General features: G+C 44.8%; 1 protein-coding gene across 1 annotated transcript in view; it reads right to left on the bottom strand.

The window, feature by feature from the left end:
• Positions 1-231: 231 nt before the first annotated feature.
• LOC126534060 (uncharacterized) overlaps positions 232-12,609 on the bottom strand; it is a 29,486-nt gene continuing 17,108 nt past the window's right edge. Inside the window, exons 4-5 of the mRNA XM_050181293.2 lie at positions 12,384-12,470; positions 232-610 (exon numbers count right to left, since the gene is read on the bottom strand). Coding sequence (XP_050037250.1) covers positions 450-610; positions 12,384-12,470 — 248 coding nt within the window. The 3' untranslated portion in view covers positions 232-449. The remainder of the gene's footprint in view (positions 611-12,383; positions 12,471-12,609) is intronic.

The raw sequence follows: 12,609 nt of genomic DNA, 5'->3' as shown, positions 1-12,609 counted from the left end.
GTCAATTATGAGGTTAGTCAAGGTGGATTCAGAGCTTCTCGTGTTTTGCAGAGTGAGACGCAAGGACCGAGCTGCCGAAATGCTTATTTCGTTCACGATTCTTGCAAATTGTACTCATAATAACAGACAATACATTGCCCCCTGCCATATGTTATCACACAGTGGCGCAAATGGAAAGTCATGCTTGTAATATACAAATCAGGAAGCACACGAACCCACACGTGACACGCCTTTCCCGTAGCTTGGACTTATTGGTGCCACTGATCCATTTTTTTATTGTACATGATACAGCAGAAAAAAAAGCTCATGTTAACTATTGTTAAGACATTCTGGAAGTCTAATTTATTTTGTTGACGAATCAATAAAAGCCCTTCCAAGCATTATAAAAAAATCAATGCCGGGATTAGTGCTTTTTTGAAGTTAAACATGTTGCTATTAGTAGTTGTTACCTAACTGGTATCGTTACGAGGGAAAACTTCCTTCTGGCAGTCGGCTTCATAAGCAAGCCGCCCTGTTGGCCCAATCAGGCTGAATTCCTTTGTACAATTAGCATCAGGGCCTGTTGTAATGGAAGAATTCTTAACTCGGAGATCATAATAAGGGTAGATACCTGAAAAACAGAAAGTATAGGATTTAAGTACGTATTGATGTTTCAGAATAATACATATCAAGAGGATTGCAGATTAATCACGGTAGACCTCTTACTCCTCGCAGGTTGCAAATGTGTATTAGAAAATGTGCACAAGAATGCATCAGACGTACGCACTTGAGTTATTTATTTTTTCGCTGTATGTGTGTCGAAGTAAAGAAGACCTCGCGAAAGGTAAAAGGCGAGTGACGGTATTCAATTGCGCCTTCTTAATCCAACTTCTTGCCCTTGAATAGGCATTGTTGCTTATGAAATCTAGTCTTCATCAGATTAAGATAAGTTTGGCTAAAATATTTGGATCTCGAATTAAAGAGAGAGACAAGCTACTTTCGATATTTATTGTACCTTTAGGTATTTCCGGCGCTGATGTCATTTTCAGATAAACATTTTTACGCAAAATGCGCGAACCCCTCGAATTGCTTGCAATCTTAAGAAGGAGCAAGGGTGACAATAGATATACTGCATAAAGACAGCAAAATCGGCCAGTTGGTTAGGATTCATTGTAAGGTTCGTAGCAGCGCAGCTATAGACACGGGCAAAAGGAAGGTGCGTGTCGTCGTTTTTACCTTCCTTTGTCCACGTCTGGTGTTGCGCTGTTACGAACCTTACAGCGACAAGAGATGCGGGTAGTTTATGCAGGACTGCGCGTGCTGCCTCAGTCCCATAATTGCATGGATTGTAGTTCATTCACTTGTTTCAACTGCCACCTTATAGGCCTATTACCATCATTTAAGTGAACCTTTATGACCTATGCTCGCACTGCGAGTGACGCTCCCGTTATGCGATCACGAGTATTAGCCTTTGTCGTCTGTTATGCAGCGGCGCAAATCCTTGAATTTTTGAAGCGAAAAGCTTCACTACGCTAGTCAACACCGTGCGTCGGGCGAGCCGGCGTATGTCTGAATTGGCTCCGTAAGCGCGTTCAGAGTCGGCGGAGGTGGCCACTGCCGCGCGCTATGCGTCATCGTTTGACGTTCGCCGCAAGCGCGTGTTTATTGCGGAGGCCGGCTATATAATCGCTTGCCAGAGAAGAGGCGTGCGCATTCACCATGGAAGGAGAAGAGAGTGATACTACCGATACAGAGAGCTGTGTTCATGGCTGTACAGAAATCGCAAGACAATGTGCCCAACAATGATGAATAAAGAAGTTTAATAATCCTGCATAACTTATGGTATATATCATTGATAAGCAATTTGCATAATTACACAAGGCACACGTAGAGCATAAACATAAGCTAACCAAACATATCCATAAGTGAAACCGTAAGCATAACTATAGGCTAAATCATAAAGCATAACCATAAGCTAAACCGTAAGCATATCCATAACTTAAACCATAAGAATATCCATAAGTTAAACCGTAAGCTAAACCATAACCATCACCGAACCTTTTCGCTTCGAGATACCCAGGCTTAACCTTAGCTAAGCCCCAGCCAATTTATTTCGTTTGCGCGCATTCTGAGAGGACGCTTTTAAAGCGCGTTGCTGAGAAATACGCATGTTGTGTTGGTTTTTGGTTTATAAATATTTCAACTCACATGAAGCATGGGGAACAATTTAGCATTTTCAGATGGTCCCCGCTATACTATAGATGGACCTACATGGACATTGCAATGAGTCGTTTTTAAAACGATATTTGTTGAATAAACAATATAATTGTTTAAATTTCTTTATTGATGCAAGTGGCACTATAACGTAAAGTTATTCCAAGCTTTTCCATTCCCTATTCTGCAATCAGCACTCGACGATTGGTCCAAAAATTTTCGGGACAACCCCACATCGCCTGTCTGTCAGAAAAGTCATGAAAACCACAATAGCTCCCCATCTGACACGACGTGTACACAATGATTATGCATGAATAGACCGAACAAAAGGAAAATAATGATTTCTGATTCGATGCCCTTCGCCATTAGCCCCCTGCTGTTGGTTAAAAGTTATCGGGCTGCATCCACTACGCTTGTCTGTCACGCGACGTCACAAGCGAAAACTCACATGTCAAAATGTCGTGTGGGCGTTAAAGATGCATTAACATGCCGAGCAAAACTGAAAAATTATCTGAATTGCCAGAGACTTTCCCGTTCCAAAAGAAATATAACACGGCGGCAGACCGATCGCTCAGGCACTGGCTATTCGCACATGCCGGAGAGCATGGATTTATTTGCATATGATAAAGCCTTTTGCGTAGCAGTATGACGTTATCCAGCCCTTTTGGGAAGTATACGACATTGCTGTGCCAACTCTTCATTGCTGAGGATCCGTTTTAGCTACATTCTTCACCTTACATTGGATGCCGCTGCGATTTTCAACCAGCCACAGCAATCAAGCAAGGGGAAGTGGGCCAATCGAAGACGCCTGCACGACGCTCCTCATCAGGTTCTCGATTTCCACTGCTCTGGCTCGGCCCCATCGAACGCCAGGCCACATGAGCAAGTTTCTCCCATCCTGTCAGCCAATTAGATAAGAAAAAAATGACCAACCCTTCCCCTAACGGAAAAAGGGGATAAGCGAAGCTTGTCCTACGTGCATGTGATATTCGTCACGGTTAAGTAACCGACTGGTAACGGTGCGAAATTGCTTCCGACTCCCGCTCCCTCAGCTAGGGACCTTCTGGTTGCTATCGGATTGCCTGGGCTCGGCCGCCTTTATCGGCTGGACCGGTGCACTGACGGCGAGCCCTTTTCCGGGCCAGTTCTCGCTGCCGCTCGTCGAAAGTTGCCCGGAAACGCACAACGCCTGGCAGTCCCATCCGTTTTCCGAGACAACTAAACGCAAAGGAAGCCGGCACAATGCACGCGACAGCCTTTCCGACACTTTCTTTCTCCGGCTGCAGCGAAACGGCTCTCACTGGTTGCGCGCGTGGCGTGAGCGCATGCCTATGCAGCTGGAGTCCCTGCTAATGACGCACGCTCCGGCGACGTCGCAGCTGTCAGCTCAACAAACCGTTCTTTCCCGCAGATGCTCTAGTCTGGGAACGACTGGTGTTTTTTTCCTGACTACTACTTTTGACCCAATACAAACTTCGCTCGCAAAGCGCTCAATGTAGGCAATTTTATTCGTTTTGCAAGCAAACAAAGGTGACATTCTATTAAACGAGCAGGGAGTTTGATTGTGCTGTTGAGACAACGCTGGCGGGTCACCACCCGATGCTTGCGTCGGCCCTTACGTAAGTTGGACGTCAGATGATTGTAATAAAACAGATTGGAATAGCTGTACGTTTTAGGGCCCCGCTTAACACCAGTACACCCTTAACACCCCATCTTAACACCAGCAACACTTTCCAGGTAGTGTTTCCCAAAACTTGATAAAATACGCATGGCATTTTTCGAATCGATGCAGACAAGGAATCTCGGAGCGATGCAGTGCTAACGCGGCGATTTATCAAATGGCAGCGCAGTAGTCAACGACCACAGTGTGATACACAACACCTGCACGACATTGCTTTGCAGCTGTGAAAACGACTGGATAGCCTCAAAAGGGACACTTTCATAGTTCGCTGAGACTGCGTAGGGCAATGTAGGGTGATTTGTAGCATGACATGAGGTTTTCGAACAGGCCGATGTAGTGGCATGGAGACCACAGAAAAGTGTCGGTATATTGCATCAGAGTTTTTGTTGGGAATATTGTTGTGAATCTCATTTTGGGGGATTCTCGAAAGACGTCGCAGCCATAGCACGCCACCTGACAATGCTGCTCAAAAATTCAGTTTATTTACTTGAGGCTTCTGCAAGCTGCAATATACTGCGTTCTTGCCTTTCATAAGCCTCTTGAATTCATAAGAAATCGTGGTCCATTTTGACGAGTACGATACCACGGAAGTCCGCAACCTCGCAGCGGCCGTGGGACTGAAGCCGTTTAGATCAACTTCACCGTGGACATATCAGCCGCTTTTTCGCACTTCAAACGAAACTATTCCATTAATGAGTTCGTTTTTTAAGCACATACGTAAATTCACAGTAAAAAATTGTCTTTATTTCTTGGCAGTCATGGTGCCATCGCGCCCTTTGCGGATTTCATCCCTGCGAGAGCCAACTTGGCCGACGGGGCCATAAAGCTTTCTGCCTTCAGAATAACCACCTTATCCTTTTGCCACGACGCCGACAATTGTCTACGCAGTTTACTACAGACATAAAAGACTGTGTTTTTTAAGCCTGTTCATTATTTGGGTCCTCTACAGCTACAGTGGCAAGGGGCTTCCTTTTTACTACACTGTACTAATAAGTGAGCTTGTCATCGAATTTTGTTCGTTTATTAATGTTGTATTGTTGCTATCATTGTCGCACGTAATGTACACGGAGTACTAGGGCATCCTTAATTGAAACGCTTTAACTTCTTCCCTGAGCACGCCCGCCATTGTGATGCTAATAAACACAACTTGAACTCATTTTATCCGAACTAGACAATGAACTAAACTCTTACGTCATCGTGAACAAGGAAAGCAAGGACCGTAGTACTCAATCTTCTAATGCCTCTACTCTGAAGCTTTTTTTCAGGATGCCACATTGTACCGCAGAAACATCCCCCTGATGTATCTGATGTGTTAGTTGTCATTTTCGAGCACACAATATTAGCAGTCATGCACAACTCCATGAAGCCCTGGCGGCAGGACACCACGGCGTGCCACACAAGTATGACCACGCTGATTAATTTGGATTGGCATGTACCACTTTTCGCGTCATTACGTCGTCAAATATTAACTGTGCCATAGCTTGAATAGACGTCCATCTACCCTAGATGTCTTCTTTATTCTCTTGATACCATACGTGTTCTTTCATTATTCTAATTCTCAACTCACTCACCCCTTTCCCTCTGTATACTTTCGTAAAGTTTGTTTCTATCGCTGTCATTACCAAATACGCCCAACGGCAAGCTACCACTCAAGCTTTCTTGGCCACCTGAGCAACTGATGTCACAGGCTTTCTCCAATAGGGCGTTGATGTTCAATATGACAATCCTCAAGTACTTTTCGCGGAATAAGCTCAACGCTTTCTCTCCAATAGCTTCGCTGACACTACTCGCTCGGGCTAGACACAGCACAAACACGCAACGACCTTAATGAAGTATCAGTTGCATGCTAGTTCACATGCTGTCAATGTACATTTGCGCTGATCACCGGCAAAACAACGTGGCCCTGTCTTTGGCGATCTCCGACGACCTCGCTCGACAACACCGCTTGTTATTCATCACTCTTCTTCTCGACAAGAAAATACTCTACTTCCGAGTGTAGTTTCCGCTTTAGATGCGACCTCATAGAAGACTAGATGCTCGTGGTGATCTGCCCTGACTGATCACACAAGCGAACTCACTCGTACATACTTATCCGCTTAACAGCGGGACTAAACATTTTTATGTGGCAGTCCCGCCTCAATAACCTGATTATCACTACAACCAGTTTTACTTGTCAGTTGACCTAGTTGCCCCCTGAATCTACGTTTGTTTTGTGAGCCTTAGGCCTTACTTACCTACGTGACCCATGCATTGAACCGGTAGAGTACCTAACGTCCCTGTGTTTTTGTCGCTTAGCACCTCTAAATCTCCGACAACTGCACTTTTAGATATCGCAAAGAAAGATAGGCATCCGACTTTGAAGCGTACAACCGAATACGCATTACAGGGCCCAGTAACGCGTCTGTTATTTCTTTTTTGTTTTGTATATTTATCGGTGTAAATCACTGGAGTGTAACTTAGAGATTGCCGGATGATTTAGTTATGCGTCGTTCTTCCAGGAGTCTCTAACACCGAGAATTAATAATTTTTTCAGTATAGTGAAGCAATAATGTATAGCTAATACGCAATAGACTTGCAAGGGATTGCAAAAATCTTTCAATATGATATATTGCAAAGTGATATGAAACAATAACCTTAGCGGCCGACAAGAGGCTGATTTTAGCAAGCCAATTATAATGCTAGAACTAATGTCTTATAACAACCATCATGTTGCTCAACTTCGTTGTCTGAATTCCAACATGCACCAAATGCACAAACTATCAATGCGCTCTGTCCCAACTTGCTCGCCAGTTTTTCCTACGTAATGTTGGCGATGTTACACTTGTTCGCCGATTCATTCTTTACTAAAGCAGAAACTGTGGAAAAGATGGTAGACACGGAATTTATAGTGCAAGCTGTGTTGTGCAGCGAGTCTTGTTGGGCCTCCTGCCTGAATGCATTGGTTTTTATCAATCCTTTTTCATTTCTTTCCTATGCCGTTAGGCATCCCTTTTCGCTATAAAAGTGCGAACTACATTGAAAGATTCCAAAGAAGCATTTTTTTTTACTTGCGCTTTAGGCGACGCCATTGGCAGTGAAACACCATTCATATTACAGCGAAAGCAGGTGACAATAAAAAGAAAAGAAGCGAAAGCCACGTCATATTTGTGTTATAAATCCAAATAAACGGCGTGGCGGGTTCTGAGGCCAGAAACGTCGAACTATATCACCGCTGATACTCACGTAAATGCGGTACTATAATATTGCGATTTAAACAAGACCTCCACTAGCGTGAATGCCGTTTCAGATCTAGCTGCAGTACATAGGAAATATTCAGTGCAGTTTTTCACATGTCCACATCCAGGTGACAACACTCACGAAACATGAAGTAATGGTGGCACCTTTTAGTGAACCGTCGACGAATGGGAAGTGTATTCAGTCTTTATGCAAGATGTCTAATATCTTTCACGTCAGTCAGTAGGTAAACAGCGGTGAAGGTTCAGTAAGCACTCACATCACGCAAGCTTAGTTTGTATGGAAAGACCGTTCATCATCGGAACAAGGGAGCAAGTGCGATTCGCGTGGCGTCCCACCGATACCGTTCTCGAAGCCTGCGGCAATCAGTCGACGGAGGAGTATTTCTTTTTTTTCGACGCCAGCAACACACATCCGCGAACTGACATACTTCTTAAAGTGGTTTAATTTTATCGTTCATAGCGGTACTGCAAACGCAGGGAGCGCTGAGCGTATACCGCGGTACCTAGGCTGCAGGCGCGCGCTCTTTCTCATTTAATATGGCTACCGGTGACTTCACTCGCACCCCTAGGCGGCGACGGTGGTGGCGGCGGCGGCTGGGACTGCCACTGAAGAAGTTTCAGTATATGACCTTTTTGCATAGAAATTACAGAAGGGTTGCTAATAGATTGTGTTGGCTTGGATATGTTTGGAACGAGCTAAAAGATTGCGCCCTTTCATCTAAATCGTTCCGATGTTTGAGTTCATGTACATTAAACTCTGTCTTGAAGGGACACGCACCTTAATGTCCCGCAAAGGTGCTTACGTAGCGCTTATGTAAGACTGAAAACTCTATTGCAAAATGTCTGTTCTCTAACTTGTGCAGTAAACCCATGTTCATAGTATTCCCGCAATAGCTAGAGTCACGAGTATGGCAACTGTAACCGCAAAGGTATGATCGTAAGTTGGGGGGGGGGGGGGGGGGGGGGGGGAGGGCGGGTCGCGACAGCGCTGTTGTAATCCACAGAGCCTGCCACTGGGGAATACGGGACGAGGTATGGCCGATGAATAAGTAATTGCGAATATTGCTATTCAGGATACATTTATTGCTAAGAAGAGCGGGTGCTTGAAGGAAGCATGCTGGGCGGTGACTCGAATCATTTGCTCGCCACGTCACTCATCTACACTGGAATTCAGCCGGTTTCACCAACTCTCGTTTATATGCATCATCATCATCATCATCATCATCATCATCATCATCATCATCATCATCATCATCATCAACCTGTTTTATGTCCACTGCAGGACGAAGGCCTCTCCCTGCGATCCCCAATTACTCCGGTCCTGCGACAGCCGATTCCGACTAGCGCCCGCGAATTTTCTAATTTCATCGCGCCACACTGTCTTCTGCTGTCATCTACTGCGTTCCCTTCTCTTGATACCCATTCTGTAACCCTAATGGTCCAACGGTTATCTAACCGGCGCATTACATTACCTGCCCAGCTCCATTTATTTTCTCTTAATGTCAATTAGAATATCGGCTATACCCGTTTGCTCTCTCATTAAAACCGCTCTCTTTCCGTCTCTTAACGTCCATGTTTAGCAATCTTCGTTCCGTCGCTCTTTGCGCGGTCCTTTACTAGATCTCAAGCTTCTTTGTCAGTCTCTAACTCTGTGCTCCATATGTCAGCCCTGGTAAAATGCACTGATTGCACAGCTCCCTTTTCAATGATAATGGTAAGCTTCCAGTCAGGAGCTGACAATGTCTGCCGTATGCGATCCAACCCATTTTTATTCTTCTATGAATTTCCTTCCCATGATCAGGGTTCTCTGTGATTAATTGACCTAGGTAAACGTACTCCTTCGCAGACTCTACAGGCTGACTGGCGATCTTGAATTCTTGTTCCCTTGCCCGGTTATTCGCCATTACCTTTGTCTTCTGCATATTAATCTTCAACCCCACTCTTACACTCTCTCTGTTTAGGTCCTCAATCATTTGTTGTAACTCGTCTGCATTGTTGGTGAATAGAACAATGTCATCGGCAAACCGAAGGTAGCTGAGATATTCACCGTCGATCTTTGCTCCTAAGCCTTCCCAGTTAAGTAGCTTGAATAGTTCTTCCAAGCACGCAGTGAACAGCTTTGGAGAGATTGTGTCTGCCTGTCTGACCCCTTTCTTTATAGGTATCTTCCTTCTTTTCTTGTGTAGAACTAGGGTAGCTGCAGAACCTCTGTAGATATTTTCCAAGGTATTTACGTAAGCGTTCTGTACTCCTTGATTACGTAATGCCGCTATGACTGCTGGTATCTCTACTGAATCAAATGCCTTTTCATAATCTATCAAAGCCATATAGAGAGGCTTATCGTACTCTGCGGATGTCTCGATAACCTGATTAATGACATGGATGCGGTCCATTGTAGAGTACCGCTCCCTGAAGCCAGCCTGTACCCTTGTTTGACTTAAGTCCAGTGTATCCCTTATTCCATTGGAGATTATTTTGGTAAATATTTTATATAATACTGGGAGTGAGCTAATGGGCCTATAATTTTTCAGTTATTTAACGTCTCCCTTTTTGTTGATTAGTATAATGTTTGCGTTCTTCCAGTTTTCTGGGACTCTTGCAGTCGATAGACACTTCGTATAAAGAGCCCTCAGTTTTCCAAGCATTATGTCTCCACCATCTTTGATGGAGGAGATGTAATGCTTGGGAAACTGGCCTCTTGTTCTTAAAGTTTGACTTCTCCCGCCACCCGGACTCGAGCTTTTCCTCCTTTTGTCCTCCGCTCCTTTCCCAATCTGCTGAGACGTGCTTCCACCGATGTTTGCTCCTCCTTTTTCTCAATAAATGTAGTCATTCATTCATTCGTTCCTAATTTGCTGCAGAAAATATTGTGTCTTTACTTACGTAACAGCCCCCTCTCTCATCTGGGCTCTCCCAACGCAAAACAATGTCGCAGCAGTGTGTTGCAAATGGCTGGGCGTCACATATACAATATTCTAGCAATTGCCAGCAGAGTGACAAGAAATTTTCGGTGGGTGACGAGACAGTATGGAGCAGCTTCCCTGCCACTTCGACACTCAGCACTCTGCTTTGTGACCTGGTATTATCGGCTTCGCCAGCAGACCACTCTCGGAGAAAAATATGCTGGAAACATTGCCTAGGCAATAACAACTGCCGCAAAAGAACAACTGTACTTCTTGAAAGCGCCTGCACTGTGTGCGATGCCGTGTTCACTCTCGATACCTCTTCATTCTTTTTGTTATGTTTGTTCTTCCTTATCTCTCTTGTTTCTTTTTAATTCGTAGCTATACGATTGTTGAAGTGGAAAAAAAGTGAAAGCGTGTGAAGTTTGGCACGCCGGTCACGTGGGAGAGGTAGAGAGGGCATGGAACCGCTCAGGAAAGCGTATGTATATATTTATTTATATATAATAGAATAATTGCACGTTAATGAATATGTCACTAACAAACGCTCTACACCAGCAGTTAAGTAGACTATGAAATGTCATTGAAACCTTATGTGCTCTTGTATACACGATGCGTCACAACAAATCTCGCTACCAGCGCCGTTGCTGCTGTACACCTGTCCGGTGATACGGTCTCGCGTAATACATTTCCGGACAAGGTAAAACTTCACAGCGATATTTGCGCCATGGCGCAGAGGCTTCTTAATGACGTTCTTAAAATGTGATGGCGACCCGCTAGCTGGTAGGCAAGCGGAGTCGTGAGTCCCATCCCTCACTACAGCGACAAGCGAAAACCGCTGATAGCTCAGCGTATAACGGGCTTTCATCTCAAGCAGCTAAAGTAACCCCAATAATTTGTTTCGAAATGAAAATATTATACTCTGACCAAGAAGAACAAAAGTGCTGAGATACTAACACACATTTCACCCAAATGAGGAAAGGTAGGTCGGTGGTTAAGAAATTTCGGCGCAAACATTATTGTGTATACGCCTCTGCTGCTACATTATATAGCTTTATAATAAGAAACTTACGAATGCATCGCGGCATCTTAAGATTAAAATGGAAAGTGTGCTATCGGATTCAATAACTGCGGCAGCATCTTGTATCTGTATCTCAAATACTTGGTGCCCGTGTATCTTGTATCGTACCATGATAGAATTGCACAGTATCGTTTCCGAGCCCTGAAGTCTCGCGGTAAAGCAGAGACGCTAGTGCTTGTGGGCACAACGTTCAGGCCAGCAGCGCAGGGCAGGGCACTGCTGTCATAAGTTTAAAGCGGAACGCACGCAATCTACCGCGACTCTGAAAACCTAACTCTCCATGCGCGGGCACGCATGAATCACCGACCGTGACAGTATGACGGAGTTGGCGGCGCGAAGGACGCGAACGCACTTCGAGTGCCCATGTAATTTCTATTGCAGTAGACGAAACGGGCTCTGAAGGTTAAAAAAAACATATATATATATATATATATATATATATATATATATATATATATATATATATATATATATTCTAAGCGCTCTAAAACTGGTTTAAGCATAGCCTTGAGTGGTGTTTTGCGAGGGCATCTGCTTCACTTTACCGACCATGTGTAAGTATACAATGCCAAACCGACTTTCACACATATTCATGGGGCTACACATCGCTCAAACCAGACTCGTGGCACCTAAACATGCGCATCCAACGCATAGCGACGAAGGAACGACTATGGAATTACGGCGAGAACGGTACGAAGGCAACGGCGCCACGGCAAGAGCATGACAATAGAATGATCCTGTTGGCACGACGACGACAGGATAACCACGATGGCCTGAAAACAATGGCGGAACGACGGTGGAATGACGAAGACCACGGGACAATGCCGGATCGATGGTGACAGAATGACGTCGGCTGCGTGACGAACGACAAAGTGACGAAGACGCAATGATGGCGGCAAAATGACGATGACGGAATTCTGACGACGGCCTGACGACAAACGACGGCTGCATGACCACGACGGCAAAGTGACGACGGAATGACAACGACATGCGAATCCCGCGGATCGCATCCAAGATGGCCATGTCTTCATGAAGAAATAGCGGTGACAGGAAGCTGGGAGCAATAAAGACGGCATTATGGTAACGGCGGCATAATGGCGAAGGCATTGCAACGACGCAGTGACTAAGACGCATTGGTGACGAAAGCATGACGACGACGAGGCAGTGATTCGTCGTCGTCGTCGTCAAGGCATGGCCAATATGTACAGACGGCGACCGAATAACGGCATTAACAAGAAGACGCCAGAGATATTGAGGACGATAAAAAGGTCGAACACAAGCGAACTCACCGTTATATTCTGGGATAACCATAAAAATTCCGCAGGTGCCATTTTCGTTAACATAAAACAATTGCTCCAGCGTAACAACTACGACATCTGAAAAAAAAAAAAGGGTACAATGACTGGTACCGCATGCATGCATTCAAAATGTTTTACAGGGAATTTTTACATGACATTCTTTCTGGTTATGAAGTCATTACATATGACAAATGGACACGTAATAATTTACAGAGTC

This window comes from Dermacentor andersoni, chromosome 7 (genome assembly GCF_023375885.2).
Source record: "Dermacentor andersoni chromosome 7, qqDerAnde1_hic_scaffold, whole genome shotgun sequence".
NCBI lineage: Eukaryota > Metazoa > Arthropoda > Arachnida > Ixodida > Ixodidae > Dermacentor > Dermacentor andersoni.
The sequence above is the reverse complement of the archived record's forward strand: the minus strand, read 5'-3'. Positions and strand labels throughout refer to the sequence as shown.